Source organism: Etheostoma spectabile, chromosome 2 (assembly GCF_008692095.1).
Source record: "Etheostoma spectabile isolate EspeVRDwgs_2016 chromosome 2, UIUC_Espe_1.0, whole genome shotgun sequence".
Taxonomy (NCBI): domain Eukaryota; kingdom Metazoa; phylum Chordata; class Actinopteri; order Perciformes; family Percidae; genus Etheostoma; species Etheostoma spectabile.
Genome location: NC_045734.1, coordinates 22,494,196 through 22,513,597, shown reverse-complemented (window position 1 = coordinate 22,513,597; position 19,402 = coordinate 22,494,196). Strand labels below are relative to the sequence as shown.

The window sequence follows — 19,402 nt, the reverse complement described above, 5'->3', positions numbered from 1 at the left end:
GTTTTGTTTTTAAATTGTCTTGTAATTGAGGATGGATTGTGTGTGATCCGTTTATACAGGTTTATGGTTTTCAGTTAGCTTCTGAACTAAAAGTAGATTAAAAATGTGGGATTTTAAAGTTGCAAACCAGACAAAATTGCAAAATTAGGCCTACTAAGGCAGTTTATATATGAAACAGTGTCATACTGTTGCATCCTAAATGCAATTATTTACAACTTCATGGCCTCAGGAAAAATGAGGACATTTATAATATTGTATATCTTTTCCAAGCCATACATTTATGTGTTGATAAATATTTATAGTGACTCTGTGTGTTACAACTTTACTTATGCACATTTTGTTTTTCATTTTGTTTTTCCTATACGACAAACTTTCTTTTTACTTTTATGAAATCACAAAAAAAGTTGACAAAAAAGTCACAGTACCTTCAACTCTGGTGTCACATTTAATACATGTAACCTACAAACAAAATATATAACTTTCCCAAAGTTGATGGTAATCAATGAGAATGACAGCATCAGATGTTTTCTTTTTTAATTCCATCAATCTGTAGCCTGCTATTGTTGGAGCCAATCAGTAGCCTACTTCAAATGTTAGCTCTAAGTGCTAAGTTTAGAAATATGCTCAGGGGTGGGGCTGTCTTGTCACCCTTCCACACCGACTGTTGTTATAACAGTCCATCACATCGTAGTAGTGTCTCATGTCTCTTTAAGTACGGATTGCGTAGATCCTTCATGAATGAAACCATGTGATCCAAACATCATTTGACGTCTGGCGCCTCCGACCATAGACTAAAACAAGCGAGGAAGGAGTGGATATATATGTAGACCTGCGAGAAGGCGTGAGCGAAGAAACATTTTTCCAACTGTCTCTCTCCACACCGGGTCGACCAGCCATCGGCGAACCCAAGCTTCGAAGGTGCGGTGGGCGAAAAGCGCCGGTTTGACTTGTGGTGAGTCAGCTTTGTCGAAATCAAAATTAAAATTCCTTTAAAAGTGCTGAATATAGAGGTGTTGTTTTGCTGAGTGTGCACTGCCACCGCCGCTGCCATGCCGTTATCGCCGCGCTTGTGTTGCCGCTTGTTCCCGTTGTGCTACGCTGCCGCTGCGTTGTCTTGCTCAGCCGAACTCACGGCAACGCCGTTGCCGTTTAAAGGGCAGCAGCCTGGTAGTGCTGAATCATCACGATCCAGTCGTTATCCAGACCTGCACATACGGTTCCGAGAGACCAGGTCTGTTCGAGCGGACCGTCACGCCGACCGACCAAACGGGGATTTCATACTAACACAGACAAAGGGGGTGTAGGCTACGCTTCGTTGCGTACGGCTGTCAAGCTTAAAAAAGAAGCCATGTGTCGGAATTAGAAGACCGTGCGGGGAGTCTGAATGCAAGTCGGCTTTCGTTACCGTTGGTATGGCCGGGGATTCCCTTGTTTTTTGGCTACTAAATGGCTAGCTAGATATTTAGAAAGGGGAACGTAAGGAGAGCTAGGGATAACCTTAAGGTAGAGCAACAACTTAGGAGAGCGGAAACCTTCGGAAACAACACGTATAACCTCAACGTTAGCTCCGACTGTCCTCTCTTCGGGGTGCTGAAGCGACAGCGGTGGACACAAACTGGAAGATTCCCGCTGTCGCTTCACAAACCCGTTCTTGTGTTGCTTCTTTACAGGTAAGATGTGCATTCAGCTGTTCGTTAAGTGTGTGTGCTGGGATTTTTTACTTGTTTTGCGAGTGGTTACACGGACTCTTAAGTTAACCTTCCGTCCACTCGCTGCTTGCTGACTTGGCGGTGTGACAGAAGTAAAATGTGGAATAAATAAAAAGCCGGTGACAACAATAAACAACTGAGCTGTCGTAGTTTGTATATAACTGTCAAACGGCCGGCGGCTAGCTAGAGATAGGCTATAGTCTTTAATGAGAGGGCAGCAGTGACTGGTTCAGCGACTGTTTTGACATTTGCTTTGTGTCAGACGCTGTTCTGTTCAGGCCTTGTGTTCATGTATCTATTCACATTGGGTGATACATTTTAACGTTTAATTGACTTGTGTTCAAACAGAGAGAAACAGTCTATTTCCTGGTGTGACCGGTTGTAGACCAGCTGGGCTCGCGGCAGAGATGCTGATTCATCACGTTGTTATTTCTCAACGTTTGCGCGAGCAGAGCGGAGGCATGAGGGAGCCATGGCAACATGGCACCGGCGGTAAGCGAGCGGACAAAGGTCTGGCGCGAGGGAAGGCAGAGCTGAGTTTGTATTGGGGGGTTTGGCTCTCAAATAGATAGGTCCGATCATGTAGTGGATTTTGACGTATTTAGGGGATAAAGATAGCTTATGTGGGTTGAGGAATGTGCGTTTAAAATGTCAGTGTTAAATTTGTTAATTGTTTTCAGTGAGGTTTGGTTAATCAGTGGGATCAAATACATATTCAGTCAATGTGGATAAGAGAGCAAATGGGAAGAATGTGCACATAGGCATAATAACTACCATGCTGTAAATTATTTAGTTTATTAACCTCTGTATACGTTTGGTTTATGACTTGAATAAAACATTTTTTTACAGTCACAAGCAGAGCAGTGATCCTGCCCTTGATATTTTCAGTGACCACACTCACCTTTTGTCTGAGAATCTAAAAATCAGAATTTATCCTGGTGTGTAAATATTAAATATTAAATATATTAAAACTAATGAAATGGAGGGGTAGGAGGCATTCCCATGTCAGTTAATGTTGCACATTGACTGCTCATGAACCCACATATACATGGTGCTAAAAATAGAAATGAACTCTAATGCGTTGCAACAGAATATCCTTGATTGATTTCTCGTAGATGGGCCATTATCTGCTGCCTGGTAGCAACCTATGATTATTGCAACTCTTAAACACTGAAGAGTAATAGGGAAGCTCTGTGGGCTCAAGAAAAACAGAAACTTCACCCCCTAATGACTCCATATCAGCAGCTTTAGTTAGAGTCAGCACTCTGCAGAGTGTATCAAAAGTATGTAGTAAGCAAGTTGGCAAGTACTGTAATAGAGGGTCATAATGATGAAACAGTTGTATCAGTATTAGAGAGAAGAGCAACCCTCCTTACTGTCTGTCTCTCTCCCTCTCTCTCTCTCTCACACACACACACACACACACACACACACACCACACACACACACACTCACAACCAAGGGGCTAAACTTTTTTATACTTGGTATCAGTATTTAATCAGTGCTTGAAGTGCATTTCTCTGTCAAGTACTTTCCACATCCTTCCCTGGTGTTCACGGTAATTGAACGCTGACCAATGCTTATGTGTGCAACTTTGCTGATGGTGGCGGAGCGGCAAGGCGCGTGGAGCAAGAGGGATGAAGGAAGAGGGAGGAAGAATGAGAGATGGGATTTGCGGAGAGATTGAGAACAAGGACCTTTTTGTCTTCAAGGCATTCCCCTGAAAATGCTGAGGCGAAGCAAATGCGCTCTCGCTTGACAGATGGCGTTTTCACTTGTTACTTACCACAGCTAGTTTCTTTGCCTTGCCATGTGTGTGTGTGTGTCTGTGTGTGTGTTTGTGTATGTGTGTGCATGTGAGAGAGCAGGAGATATAAAACACCTAGGCCCTTAAGACTAAGATCTAGTTGCTGTTGGGGCTGTATATGAGAGAGAGAGAGCACAGTAAGCACATAAGTAGCAGGTGTGTGTGTGTGTGTGTGTGTGTGTGGGTGTGTGTGTGTGTGTGTGTGTGCGTGTGTTTTCCTTGCAATATGTAGAAAGATGTAGCAATAGGAGATGATTTGACTACCAGTTGGCTATTACAACATTTTGCACTTGGCAGTTGATTCCTTTCTATCCTTTAACAATGTCTGGCCCAACGCTTCACTTAGAGGAGGAAGTCCTATGTAATCACTGCAACATCACCGTTTTACCACATCAGACGGAGGATTGTTTTTGTGTGTGAGTGCTCATATACACTTGTTGGATTCACTGCATGTACAGGGGTCAAGTTGATATAACACTGAAGACCTCCTCTAGGTGTGTGAGGAAGGATTAGGGTTGGCTACCGTTTGGATTTTTTCAATTCCGATGCCGAACGGTACTTTTAAAACGATTCCTATTCCTAAACCGATTCTTGAAAAACTGAAAAATGACATCAAAGAAAGGCTCTTTTATAGAGTTTAATTGAAAATTACTTAAATTTAACAATATATTAACGTTGTAAAAGTATTTAAATATATAACAAGTAAACCTAAGTCACCTAACACACAGCTACAGTAATTTAACAATAAATAACAGTTACACTATTAACAAGTAACAACAAAATAAATATTGAGTTGGTATGCTAACCAGAGCCCAGAGGAAAAATAAGGCATTTTAAATGTTGCCTACATGTACGGTAGCTAGCTCATGGTAGACTATAGAGAAAGTGTTATATTTTTCCGTCCGTTTTGGAGCGACAGAGGGAAAATATTTCTGTTGACACGTTAAGTGGAACCGTAATGAGGAACTGAAATTTTCGTTCTTTCCGTTTGCGTGGGAACATAGTGGAACCGGGTTTTGGTTCCCAACCCTAGGAAGGATAGGACAGGAGTTTATACTGGGGGGACGAGTCCACTCATGTTGAGAACTGAAACAGTAAGTTGATAAATCAATTATTAATTAGAGAACTAATCTGCAACCATTGTTTAAGTCTCTTTTTTTCCCCCAGCAAAATGCAAAATGCAAAAAAAAAAAAAAACTGGTTCGAGTTTCGGAAATGTGAATATTTGCTGTTTGTTTCTCTTATAATAGAAAACTGAATTGTGTTTCAGACTGCTGGTCAGATGAAACGAATATGTCAGCTTGGGCTTTAGGAAATGTTGATGGACATTTTTCCTTATTACTTGGCATATTATATTCACTATTGAGAAAATTACACTGATGAAAATAATTGTTAGTTTGCATTAGTGTCTTTAAAACTTTGTCTGTTTTGTGTTTTATAACTAATTAATCGTTTAGTCTATGAAAGGTCAGAAATTGTTAAAAAATGACGTCACCAAAGGTGATTTCTTTAAATGCCTTGCTTTTTACGTTGCGTTAAGTAAAAAAAAAAACTAAATATTTGATTTATAATGACATATGCAGACTTTTTATCGATTAACTTATCAATCAATGAAGCGTGTCAGCTCTAGTTTTAATAAAGTTTACTAGGGATGGGAACTTACAAACATGCAATAAAATATTACAGCCTTGCCATAAATGTTACCCTAGTGAATTTAATAAAGTTCACCTTTTGTCTTACTGATTCCCAATTCAATCCAGTGAGACATGTTTGCAGATATGCAAATAACATTTATTTTACAGCTTAAATAAAATGTACAAAGTCTTTGGTTATTAGACTCCATCACTATACAAATCTTTCATATATATATATGTATATAGGGGTAGAGATCCATCAGACCCACCGATGGAATCTAGACACCGGTGGTGGCGATGAAGGAGCCCGAAGACTCTGAATCGGTCAGCTGGAGTAGATGACTGGAGGTGGAAGGGGAGGTGGAAGAGGAGGTGGAGGGTTGCACTCTTTGCCTGCAACGACAGCTGATAGCAAAGAGAGAAACACTTATTTAAAGCAAGGTTGTGACTCTGTGATTGGCGCTTGCCATTTGTGTACAAATCTGATTGGTTTAGCAGGAAGGTGAACGCCTCCAACAGCTGATTCCAGTTAGATAGAGCATTGATTAAGAGTGAGGCCTTCCTGAAAGGATTTACGCTGAGATACATTTCACAAGGAGAGAACTATCTGCAGATATGCGACAGTTATACACAGCATGATAAAACATACATTTATTAGGGTAACAGCTGAATGGATTTAGGAGTGCATCGATTAACAGTTAGGTCTTCCTGAAAGGATTAATGCTGATCTACATTAGAGATGAGTATCGTTGCTTTCTTTCATTAACTTTCCTTGAACGAAAAGTCTAAAATTAGTAAAGTTGCAATATCACCCAGGAAATATGGTACTCAACAGTTTTTGAAACTCGGTGCTACGGACAAAGTGAAAGTTATTAAGGTTCAATGCCCAACCTCAATTGTCAAGAGGTGTTCGTTTAAATCTATAATTTTAAGGTGGTGGTTAATAGTAAGTATTTTGGTTGTAATGTACAGCATTGCATTGTAACTAGTCTTGCATCGCCAGACCTTCCCCCACAGCGCTGCAAAGGAGGGTCTGGCGTGGGATGGGCGAAAACATGCTCTGGTTTAATGGCATTTCTTTAAACCAATCACAACTGTCATGGGCGGCGCTAAGTTCAGGAAACAATTACGGTGCCTCTGCAAAATAGCCTCAGGAAGGAACTTGTTTTTGTGGAACAACTGCTTGTCAAAAGTAGTTTTAGAACAGAAAATTCGGATTGGACAGATAGTCCAGCTAGCTGTCTGTATTTACCCTGCAGAGATCTGAGGAGCAGGTAACCATAGTCCTTAACAATCGGCCGGAGTTTAGAATGCCAACACAAACACAAAGAAGGCAAAAGGTGTGGGACATTTCCGACAATTTCCGGCGGCACCTGAACAGACCCTGAAAGGAAACGTTAATACAGACTACACTAGTAACATGTTTTGGGATTTGCATTAAATATGAAACTTCACAAAGGCATCCTTTATTGCAGGGCTATAGTACTGGATTGCACTAGATTGCACAGGTGTTCACAATATTGTGTCCACCTCGTGTGTGTGTGTGTGTGTGTGAGAGAGTTTGTGGAGATAATTTCTAAGTACTGCATGTTTATGGTCTTGTTTACTACTGGGATCAATTTCAAAAAAGTCTTGTTATGTTTGCAAATTTCTGAGAGTGGGAGAGACATAAAAAGAGATAAGTAAAAGACGGAATGGGAGAGTGGGTGAGAGAGAGGCAGAGAGAAAAGGAAGCAGTGGGGCAGATCAATAGTTGAGTGTTTTTTCTCCACAGTAATGATGAAATATGGTGTAAGCAGATCGGGTGCATAATCATTGCTGTGCTCCACTGTTTCTCTTGCTTCCGTATGAGTGTGCTGCATGTCCTTGTGTTATTTTGTTGTGTGTGTGTGTGTGTGTGTGTGTGCAATGTACCCTCCCTCCACAAGTGTCTTGGCTCCTAATTTACATTACCTCACTGAGAACCAAAAAAAAAAAAGATAAATCCCAATGCAAGTAAACTCAAAAGGATTTGGAAATGGAAAACATGTTTAAGTTCTGTAGCTTAAATTACTGATCCGACCTTCTGTCCTGAAATTTGTTCAAATGACCAATATTACAAAGCCACTTTTATGTATCAAAAATCTCAACTCTGTGATCAGCAGTCTGAGTCAACGTCTCATGTTTTCCCTCCAAGGACCTTTGAGTTTATTTTGGAGGTTTTTGAGACGGCTCTAGTTTGAAGGAGACTACTTGTTATCACACATACACAAATAGAAACGCATACACTCCATACCAGAAGTGACTTTGTTTTGCGTGCAGTGTTGAGCTATTGGGAATGTAGCCGTGGAGATGCAAGGCCCTGGTAACAGGAGTATCGGTACCAGCAGTTGTCTGCCAGTTGCATCATCTCTATGCGCCAAATTGCTGCATTTTTTTTAACCGCAGTGTGACGATCCCAGCATTGTGGTATGAATTTCTAAACCTTTTAAATAAAAAAAACGCATACACACAGTGTGGATCAAGGCCAAGGATAAAAGAGAGGGCACAAAGATGTGTGAGTGCCTCAAATGGGGCACCAGCTCTTTGGCTTCACCTGTGGTATTACATTAGTTCCATTCAGCAACAGTTCCCTGTTCACATTAAAGCCTAGTTTGGACATTTTACATCAGGACTGTTTTGACTAGTGCTGTTAAACCATTAAAATGTTTAATTTGATCAATCAATCTAATTGGTTTATCAACCTATTCTTTCAGCTTTAAAGCTGACAAAAAAAACCAGAAGTAAAAAATAACTTTCATTATGACTTCTGTTGTCCTTTGTACTGGAAGCCGTGCAAGATACTATTACGTAAGATTAAAGACAAAAATACATTTAGATGATGCACAAACACAAATGTTAAGAACTTTAAGTTTTTAGCTTTCTTCTGCTTTTTTTGAGGCACGTCTAATTTGAATTTTTTTTTACATAAACTATGTAGAAGTACATATCACATATAAATTAGTGATTTCGGTTTAGCACATGTTCTGCTAGAAGATGTCTTGTTTTAAATGTTTGGCAGTCAGAGAAACAAACTAAAGTAACTGTATAAAGGAAAAGAGACATTGTTATAGAGTGTGCCCAAATGCTAATGGTCCTGTGAGTGTGTATTGTTTGTGTGCCATAATGCCTGTCATACCATCTTAAATGAGTGGCAGCAAATGTGAAACCTTAAAATAGTCACCAGGAATGTCCCCGTGCAAAAGGCTGCTGCTCTCCATGACACCTCCATGAGCTACAAACATATCTCCTCTTGTTCCTTTCTGGACTTAACTATATACTTCTGATGATATTTCCTCATTCATGAGACTGATTATGACAAATGCATCCCCACAGAGTCACACCATGCTAACTTTGCTGCTGAACCAAAACTTTCTCTTTGTCTCAAGTCAGTTCTGTTGACAGATGTACAGCTTCTGGGGCAAATAAACGCGACATGTTGTTTAGTGATAGACAGATTTTATTTGCCGGCCGATAAATCGGGCCGATATTTGCATTTTTACGTGTATCAGCATCCGTCTATGCTGCTGCGTTCGCCGATTATTTAAATGTGTTGACAAAGGACATTTTGTGATGACCAGATTATATCTGTCTTAAAAAATGTCAGCTAGTAATGCATCCTCACGGCTGTGTTGTAGACGTTGATGAAAGCCTTTTGCCCAGTTAACCATATGCAGTGCACCCATCCATGTGATGCACATTGCACACATAATTTAGGTGATATGAATGTAAGATAATTGAAGAAGTGACACTGATTTGTGTTTTTTGTTTGTTATTTTTTAAGAAATGGCAGAGCAGATTCCGAAAACTAATGCAATGTGGCAGGGTTCACATTTTTGTGATGTAAATTAAAGCGAGCAAAAGCAGTATCGGCTCCAAATATCGGCTCAAGAAAATTGGCAGCCCGTATCGGCTTCGGCACTAAAAAATCCACATCGGTCGATCCATAATGTCGTAATGTCGTTTAACTTATCTCTGTCTTCCTCACAGCCCTCTGTTTTTTACGCACACATATATATGTACACACAAAGAGAGAACCAACTTAACCTACGGTACATGCTTTCTCTCTTCTTACAAAAAAAGCACTTGTGAAAAAAAGAAGACCCAGAGCTCAATTGCCTGACAGTGCAGGTTTTTTTGCTTGTGTTGGGAAATTTGTCATCACACTCCAACTTACTACCTGGAATGGGAAAAACGTGTCGACGCCAGGACTTTTTCTCGCCTTTAATAACACACTTAGACAAACACTATCTAGCGCACACTTAACCAGCGCGCGTGCCCACACACACACACACACACACACACACACACCTATTTTGAACTCTACGAACAGTCTGAAAGTGATCGCTCTTCTCCTGACATATTATAATATGCATATGAGGGGCCAGGCTCTTGCTTCTTTGCAATTCTTTTCCTTGTGTTTTCTCCATCTCCTCTTCCTCCCCTCTCTGTCTGTGTTATCATGCTTATTTCACGCTCTGCATACCTCCTAGTTAATAGCCTCCTGCTCCTTCTCCACACACATGGCTAAAACTGGGGTGTCTTTTCTCCCCCTATCTCTTCAGCTACTCACCCTCTCTCCATGGTCCTGTGTCTCTGCTGTGAGCCGGCCCCCTCTCTATAAGTTGCCATTATCGCTGATCTGATTCCTAATTCTCAATTAGCCTTCACACAGCGCTCATCGTTAATTATTTACCAACTCCCTCAACACCCTCGGCCCACATTCGATCAATGAGAACTGCTCCCTCTTTTATTTTATTTTATAACAAAGCCAATGTGGACTGCAGCCAGGATCCCAGTAATGTGGCGCTCCAAGGTTTTAATTCACGGTCCCAACATTTTGTTCTAGTCTTTCCATCATGTCCTCTCTGTGTCTTCACCGCCTCACTCTGCTGCCATACTTTGTGTTCTCTATTATTGCTCAGAGAGTTGCCTGAGGGAGGAGGCACAGTTAAAGCAGTTGTTATGTTGGGTTATTCAATAAAGACAGACTGGCCACTGCATCACAACCGACTTGTGGCTCTTTACAGTCTTTTCTTGATCATTCTTTATATGCTAGCTTGTTTATTCTCATGTACACCCACACACACCAGCCCCTGGGTTGTTTTTGAAGCGTCTAATCTGGCTATTTATTTTACTCTGTGTGTGTGTCTGTGGAACAAGCCACCTGCTTTAAGTAGACAGTCTCTTTCTAAGAAAGTCCTCTCTGTGTGGCTCGAGCAAAGGTGCTCTCAAACAAGATTAATTAGAGCTCTGTCTGAAGACACACACACATACACACACACACTCACATAGAGTTCATCATCATGTTTGTCTGCACTAGGAAGAGATAGGAGTTGTGCTTTCTGTCTTGTGCAGTTCCTTGTGCTCTTTAATCTGTCTTTATAAACCCTATGATCACTGTGTTTCCCTTCTGCCACACTTTTACTCTCCTTTTCATCCTTTTTCCAGGACTTGATTTATGTGTGTGCGTGTGTGCGTGTGTGCGTGCGTGTGTGTGCGTGTGTGTGTGTGTGTGTGTGTGTGTGTGTGTGTGTTGTGTGTGTGTGTGTGTGTGTGGTGGTGTGTGTGTGTTTGTGTGTGTTGTGTGTGGTGTGTGTGGTGTGTGTGTTGTGTGTGTGTGTGTGTGTGTGGTGGTGAGACAGAAAGCAAAAGGTTGGGGGAGAGCGAGAGATGGTCAGCAGTAGTTTCATTGCACTGGATCAGCTTCAGAACTTTTCTTTGGAGGTTTTGTCGTGGTCGTTGCTGAGTTCAGGTTTTTTACCCAACCCCAATCCCCCGCCCATTCTCCCCCCCCCCCCCCTTCCTACCCAACAGCTAAGCTCTTACAATGTGTTGGATGCATTTTCACCCAAACGCTTTCCCACCCCCCTCTTTCTCTTCTCTCTCCCCCCCCCCCTCCTGTTCCTTCTCATCGCCGTTCCTCGCTCCACCCCACCTCTGTCTCCCTCCCTTCCTCCTTCCTACTCACTTGCCTCTCTCTTTTCTTCTCTTCTTTCTCCCTTGTCATTTGCCCCCCCCCCCCCCCCCCCCACCCCGCACCCTGTCCTCCCTCCATACTCAGCATTTTTCTCGGCTGTGGGTGTGATGTCTCCGCTGTAACGCTAATCAGCTCTGGAGACGTCAGCATTCTTTCAGTCCTCCTTCACCACCACAAGTACCCCCCCTCCTCTTCTCCTCCTTTCTTACCTAGCCTGTCTTCACCTTCCTATCCCACAAACTCCTCACTCTCTTTTCTCCCCACTTTCTTATCTTTTCATGTCTTCTAGCCATATTTTACTCATCTCCACCACTTCTCGCATCTTCTTCCATCCATGTCCCATCCTGTGTGTGTGTGTGTGTGTGTGTGTGTGTTTGAGAGAGTATGTGTGTGTGTTGGCTTTCCACTGTAACCGTAAGCAGCTCTGCTCTTGAGTTGTCAGCGTTCTTTTAGTTGCTCCATAAAAATACAGCCTGCCACAGCAAAAAAGCTGTCAGTTGTAGCAACAGTGGCTGTGGCATTGACCACACTGCAGCGACCACCCCGCAAGCATTATGGGAAGGACACCTCTGGCACTTTGTGTGCATGTGTTTGTGCATGTGTGTGTATGTGTGGATGTATACGCCTAAGATGAATGGCGATGCCTTTGCTCAGCAGATGATCCTTAACCTGGGTGACTTACACATGGCCTGAGACACACACACACAGACACACACACACACACACTTTATTGCCATTTTAAGCTGTGGGGTAAGTCCGGTTTTTTGTTGTCTAACCTTGATGAAATATCCCCAACAACACAAACAACAACCCCTACAACCACTACTCTATAACAATGGCAAAATCACCAAAAATCAATACGCTAAAGCTCTTCAAATGTGAACAGATGCTATTTGAGATTAAACTTAATATCTTAAATATATTTACATCTTATAACAAAAACAATTTTGTGGCAGATTAATTGATAAAAACAATCATTAGCTGTAGTCATTGCACAGATACCATCCTTTTTTAACTTATCAGTGTAACGTAGTTGGCTTATTTTATGATCAGATCCAACAGTTACTTTTATTTTTGTTTATAGCTAAATCTGGCACATTTGTAACCAGAGTGTTTCTCATCTTTACTGAAAACTTTTACCTACCACAGACAGTGATCGATGGTTATAACTAAGTAAGCCATCTGAAACTAAGGAAATTGCAGATAGTAAAAATAATTACAAAGAAGCTGCACTGGTATAGACATAAATAGTACAGGTACTTTTTGTGCACCTGCAGTATTTATATTTGCTAGTTGCTGTTATCTAAGACATTTTATGTATGTGCTAAGTATGGAATAAAACCTCTGAACCACGCATGCACAGTAAGCTTAATGTCCACATGTATCAAGTAGTTTAGCACTTTAATAATAACTACAATTGCACTTTTGTGTGCTTGCAGGCAAGTGTTTTCCTTGTGTGTTTTATTGTGCCCTACTGGCATGGCAGCAGGGGGATGTGTATACATGTATGTGCTTGCTGGCATGCTTTTTGTTTGTATGTAGATGGGGTTATGGGGGGTTGGGCACAGGGGAAATAAACCAGTGCCTGGCAGAAAAGCCCCCCCTCCACACACACTATTCTCTACCCCCACCCCCAACAGCCACCCTCTGTCTTCATGTCTTTGATCCATCTATTGTGCAATGATGCACCTCCAGCTGTGGGAGGCTGCATCCCAACAAAATGCAAGAATGCAGTGGTACATGACGATGGAAGAAGCTCTGATATACACAGTTAAATAAAAGCCTAATTTAATTAACTGACCCTAAGCAATTAAGGAGTACCTGAAGTGCTGAAGTCAAACGCTTTGAATGAAGCTCCATTATTGTAGAACTACTGTTTGAGGAAAAGTGTAGCATGGCTCTTTTTTATATTCTTTATAGTTTCACTGAATTTATGACATCATTTTGACTTACTGTGCATTTGCCACGCATTGTTTGCATGGATTATTACTTGTATGTGCGTTTAGCATACATTTTTCTTTGCTCTCCTGCTATTTATAACTGCAGGATATGTGGCAGCGCTTGGACAAACACTCATCACAGACAGACAGAAGTGCATTGTGGGGGAGGTTCACTAGCATGCTCAGTGTCGTGCCTTTGACAGAAAAAAATAAGAATAAAACAAGAGCAGACACGGGTCATCACTTCCCTATAACAAGGAGCTTTTGAAATTACCCAACTTGTGAATGACTGAGGAAATATATTATTATTTCCAAATCTGCTTCTTACTTTTTTTTTAAAGTGGCCCTGGTCTGAAATACATACAAGAGTATAAATGCATACATGAATACAACAGACTGCCTTTGATCTGCAAATTGGTTTTACTAAACTTTTAATTCAGCAGTATCAGCTGTGAAGGTTTGGCTAATACTTTGAAGACAACCGCATTTGGCCAATCGGATGCAAGCACGTCCTCTCGTTGACCCCCCTCATGGCATGTAGGCTTTCCTCAGACTGCTGCTATGTGTAGGGCAAATCCTCACCTTTTAGTAAAGGAGTTACATGTTTGTAAGTGGTGTAAAAAACAATGAGGGAGGGATAAAAAAGCGAACAGTGAAAGTGAAGAGAGCAGAAATTTTTGCAGCAGGAGAGGGGGGGGGGAGGAAGGGGTGAGAGAGTGAGATCAGGAATCTGCTGAGTCATCATGACTGGTCTCATGATGATCGCTCAGCAGCAGCAACAATAGTCGCCCTTCATCAAACACACACACACACACACACACACACACACACACACACACAGGTCTGAGAGATGAGAGCCAGACCAACGCACCATACAAAGCATCTCATTGAGAGTGTGTGGAGATGTTCATCTGTGGAGCTGTGCGCTCTAAGGACTGATCTCATCTTTTGCACTTCCAGGCTCCTGCTTTGTTGACTTCTGATTCACACATTTTTGTCTCATTCCTTTTGTTTCTTGTTTCCCATTTTGTACAAATGCATATACATCACTATATTTGGTTTGCCTTCATTTTCATCCCTAGTAGGTGTAGGTTTATATATATTGTGTGGGTGTGTGTGTGTGTGTGTTTAGAGCTCTAACAGTTGGTTTTCCCCTGGAGTCTTTCCCACAAATTCTACCACTTCCTTTTCTTCTTTATGCTCACTTCATTCCTGTTGGCCTAAAGCCAACCAATAAGAGTTCAACAACACAAAGGTAGTGGGCACTGTCAGTGTGTGTAACCACCAGGAAACAGGAAGTCAGGGAAATTCTTAGAAAAGCTGTTTGTCTGTCACTTTTACTCCTGCACTGTGACACAGATGCATGGTACTGTACCATGCTCACAGAGTTCTCCAACAGTAGATTTAAATTTGGTCCTGGTGGGTTTTAACACACAATTAAAGTTCTTATTGAACCGTTAGGAACCTTTATGGTTCTTAATCACAGGGATTGTCTTTTTTAAATACTGTTACTCTGTTAACTGGCTTCACGCAGAACTTCAGTTGTCTTTTATGTTGGTTGTTTGCTTATGTTTTGTATTCTCTTGCATCTCTGTAGGTCTGTTCAGAAGAGCAAGGCACTTGTGGCATGACGACGACTAACAAAGGAAATAAAGCCTTGAAGGTGAGAGAGTGCATATTTTACACTGGATTGTCTTTGTTTGATATGTAATTCTGTCTCACTCCTCTTCTTCCTCCTGTTTCCTCCAGGTGAAGCGTGAGCCGGGGGAGAATGGCACCAGCCTCACAGACGACGAGCTGGTGACCATGTCAGTGCGGGAGCTGAACCAGCACCTTAGAGGGCTCACCAAAGAAGAGATCCTGCAACTGAAACAACGGCGGCGCACCCTAAAGAACCGGGGCTACGCTGCCAGCTGCCGGGTGAAGCGAGTCACTCAGAAGGAGGAGCTGGAGAAGCAGAAGACCCAGCTGCAGCAGGAGGTGGACAAACTGGCCAATGAGAATGCTTCGATGCGTGTGGAGCTGGACGCTCTGAGGTCTAAGTACGAGGCGTTACAGACCTTTGCCAGGACTGTGGCAAGGAGCCCCACTGTCGGGGTTGGGGTGAGGGCTGGGGTGGCAGGAGGAGGGGGAGGTATGGCGTCATCAGTCATCGGCCCACTCATACCGGGTAAGATGGCAACAGCGACGAGTGTGATTACAATAGTGAAGTCAAAAACAGATGCACGGTCTTGAGGGAGGGGAAGATAGATGAGGGTGTCGGGATGGAGTTCAGCTGCAACAGAGTAATTCTTCTCTGCTGGCCACCCCTCCTCCACCTGCACTGACAGCTGGGCAGTCTTGATCACATCACCTCTGCATGTGCCCGTCACCTGTCTCAGTTCAGTGCAGGTGAAGGAAAGGATGGAAGCAGAGGAAGTTTATTGAGACTATAAAGATGTAAGTCCTCGGTCAGCGCCTGATCATTTAGCACAGGACAGACACACAGGGTTCCTACGGTCACTGAAAGCCTAGATAAGTCAAAGAATTATTTGAGATTAATTTTGTTCCAGGCCAGCAGGGGGGGAAAAAAACGAAAAAAAGTCAATCACTTTGGAAAAATCAGTGTTCAATGTCAAGTTTTACTGCTGGTAGATCAAGATATTTGTAAGTGTGTAAATATTTAAAGTGGACGATTGCCCAAAACAAGATGTAAAACATTTAAATTCGCTACACCAACAAAATATATTGTAACACGTGCATTACATATGTAATTGAATCAGAAAGAAGGTATTATTGTGTTAGTTATAGCAGTCATCTAATCAGATGGACACAAAGAGTGTTGGGTCCCTGAGTTCCAAATGAATCCACCAGATTTAATGTGCCCTGCTGATTTCAGTGGCTGAAGAGAAGTCCCATCATGCTCCACCGTAGCCAAGAACCTTTTCAGAAAAGTACTATAGAAAAACATATATTACACAATGGTGGTAAATGTATTTCAAATGTTTTGTACTGTGTTGTCATTCACATGAGGTCCAAAGTGTATTCTCTGTGTGTCAATTGTTATATATCAGGAATTCTGTGAAATTCTGTGGCGCGTGTTCGTTTTGGTATGACTATATTTAGTTAGCTGTATTTTTACTACGGTCTCTTCACTTTCTCTGTCCAGCTCTCTTTCTCTCGTCTATTCTTTCTCTGTCCTTCCATTTTTTAATTCTGGCTGGTTTCCATCATTACACACAGTACTTCCTGGATCTAACAGAAAGAGGTGGGATAAAGCAATTGATATTTACCAAAAATCAAACACAACATACTATAGAGAGAAAAGGAGATAAAGTTAGTATATTTGTAGGAATCTTCAGGGAAATGGTCTTTTGAACACCAGAGCTAAATTAAGAGAAAGTTGTCTTCTGTCTGTTTGAGGTCCTCTAAGTATATTCACGAAAATCGGAAGGGCAAGTGCCTTGGTCTCCTAAAGATATGCATCAAGAAGAAGTAGAGAGGACGTTGGGAATTGTGGAAGGACGGTGAAGGTTCAATGCAGGTGTTTGCTTATACCTGTGCTAAATGTGAAACACTGACCAATCAGGAATCAGGTTGTGACAGCATTTAACTCTGGCTGTGTGTTGTTGTATGAGCTGTGTAGTAGCAGGATTAATTATATTAATAACACCCATTTATGTGACTTGGCAGTTTATTTATTTAAAGAAAACAAACAAAAAGGGTTTGTAAAACAGCTCCATGTCCTTGCACAGAACATGCTTTAGAAAGTTGATGTTCTGTTGAGTAAAAGTCCATCTTTCTGTTTTCTGTTAATGACTTGGTTTGCATATTTATGAATTTAATTGGCTACTGACTCAGATATCTAGGTAATTACACCTACAGCAACATTATTGCCTCAATTTAAAGTGGTTTAAGTTGCATTCATCTTGCTTTTAACCACAAAGCTCACTTTGCAAGTGCTAGGGTGATAACTGACAATGCAGTCAGCCCGCAAGGACAGCAAAGATATTTCTCCAAATTTCCAGTCACACAAATGGGATGTCATTTCACACGAGTTTTACCATAAAAAAGTAGTCTTACGTGGTGTTCTATACTCCAAGAATCTGTATCTGTATGGTAGAGTCTGGAATTTTATAAAGACAATTATCTTTGCATTGTTTGTAATGACCTATTAAAAAAAAAAAAAAAAAAGGTATAACAAAATCTGTTTGATATACAGTATCTCTCTATTTTGCAATTGTACCAAAAGTGGCTTAACTACTGAATAGCTTTGTTTTTTCTCTAGTGACTAGGCACGTGTGTGTAACCGTGAACTAGCGTGTGGTGTGCTGTGTACGTATGTGACGAGGTAACTATTAATGTTCACTATTTCATGGATTTGACTTTGATCCTTGTTTCGTTTCAAGCCGAAGCGGGTGATGACACTGGGGGTAACTGCACTCTTTTCTCTAATCATAAGATCTTTGTCCTCCCTGCCCTGTCGTTCAGCTCCAGCACTGCGGACGTGTTAGTGTATTTATCTGCTTGTAATATGCACTCATGATTGGTACATTTTTTAAATTTCACTTTGGCAGACCCGTTTTCCGTATTTCAGGCCTCTGTGGCTTTGTTTTGGTCCTTGCAGTGTTGAAAGCTTGTTATTGCAGCTAGAATGACCGATGAGGTGAGGAAGTGTTATGGTAAACCTCACAAGTTTGATACTGTGTATTCACGTCATCTGACAAGGTAACAGTGGTGTGAAACTTAACAATGGGCCTGTATAGCTGCAACACCCCTACTCCTTCAATAACTTATTTTTGTAGTGTGAGATAAAACTATTTGTTTTTTGCTGTGTACATTTTATATAGTTATGAATATATATATATATATATAATGTTCCTGTTTTGTTTTCGAATTGTTCTGTAAGTGTCAGGGAAGTGAAACAAATTTGTTAATGTATTTGGTGTTTTATGAAGTTAAACAAAATGTATTTAATGCTATTTAATAGTTTGTCTGTCAAAGAGTTTAGGTTTACTACACAAAGTACAATTGCCTCAAATTGGTTGTTTTTTTACCTAATGAAAACCTGATTTTAAATCATTTACTGAAATAGAAGCAATTTACATAAAAGCAAAACAGTACATGCCGCCTTTTTACCTGAACCGCTACTTTTCCACTGTGAAGAAAAGGGAGTTAACTAGCCTACTGCTGTGCAGTTATTAAGATAGGGAGGTACCGGTATGTCTGGATCTGTACCCTACAGTGAGCGAAGGCATTGGAAGGGAAATGGGTTTCATATTTAAAAAAATATTATTCCTCCATAATCTTTACACTGATTTGTATGTTCAGTCAACCATGAAATCAGAGAACTCCAAATGTCACATTAAAATGTCTGATTTTTTTTTTTTTTTTTTTTTTTACAACGTGTTATCATGTGATATTCAGCTACAAGTAAATATAGGTATCACAGCCAGTATCGGTATGTATGTGCTCTGTACTTTTTTTACGTGTCCTGTTTTGTAATATGACAATGCTATTATTTGATTTTCTATTGGATTTTTTTCCCCATATATTATATATTTCACAAGACATCTCTAATTATGCAAACTGTGTAAGGCAAAATTAGACCTCCTGCCACACAGGAGCAGTAATACTTTTGTAGTTGTTGTTGTTGTGTCAAGTTGTCTGTTTTATAATTGCAGGTATTGTGTGATGTGACAAGGTTAAAGAGCTCATATACAGAGTGTTTTGCAATTTAAAGTTGGCTTTAAATGCCAGCGCCAGTTTGTCTCTGTTTAAATCCAGTTTATGTGTTGTGGCTTACATTGCTGTTACAGAGAGTCACTTAACAATTAACTGTGAAAACGTAAAAATCATCAAATAGGTTTGATCAATTTAAATTATACTGTAGCTATAATGCAAGGCCTGTAGTCGAACTGATGAATATCGTTATTTTTGTCTTCCAGACATGAATATCTTGTTTGGTTGTTTTATTTCTCCAGTGTGTAGCAGTGTCCGATCAGGGTGTTAGTTCTCTAAATAAGTGATGTTAAACATTACAGAACTTTCTTTTTAATGTTCATTCTGCAGACATAATCAGCTGACAACTATTCATCTTTAGCAATTGCCAGGCTTTTCATAACAGAGTTTATGAGCTTTTAAGACAATGCTGACCTTATTTTCCACTGCTTGTACAGGGGTCATACCCTCCTTTTGAAAATACATTTCATTACAAACCCAAGCAACCTAAACCACTTCTATAAATATTTAACAGAGGCAGAAAGGGGTGGTGAAGACACATCTGATAAAACTCTTTCCCACTTCACTTATCCCATCCCTTCTTATTTTTTTTT

At 40.9% G+C, this 19,402-nt stretch overlaps 1 protein-coding gene across 4 annotated transcripts; it reads left to right on the top strand.

Moving 5' to 3' along the window:
• The first annotated feature begins 675 nt into the window (after nt 1–675).
• Nucleotides 676–17,240, top strand: mafgb (v-maf avian musculoaponeurotic fibrosarcoma oncogene homolog Gb). Of its 4 annotated transcripts, XM_032526554.1 has the most exons (4): nt 676–952; nt 12,789–12,918; nt 14,686–14,751; nt 14,838–17,240. In XM_032526554.1, the coding sequence occupies exons 2-4, from the start codon at nt 12,829–12,831 to the stop codon at nt 15,321–15,323; spliced, it is 642 nt and encodes a 213-aa protein (XP_032382445.1). In that variant the 5' UTR covers nt 676–952; nt 12,789–12,828; the 3' UTR covers nt 15,324–17,240. The 4 variants fall into 4 exon arrangements, with proteins under 4 accessions (XP_032382445.1, XP_032382461.1, XP_032382468.1 ...); XM_032526570.1 differs by lacking the exon at nt 12,789–12,918 and having other exon boundaries at nt 681–952; XM_032526577.1 differs by lacking the exons at nt 676–952; nt 12,789–12,918 and adding an exon at nt 988–1,670.
• Nucleotides 17,241–19,402: the final 2,162 nt, after the last annotated feature.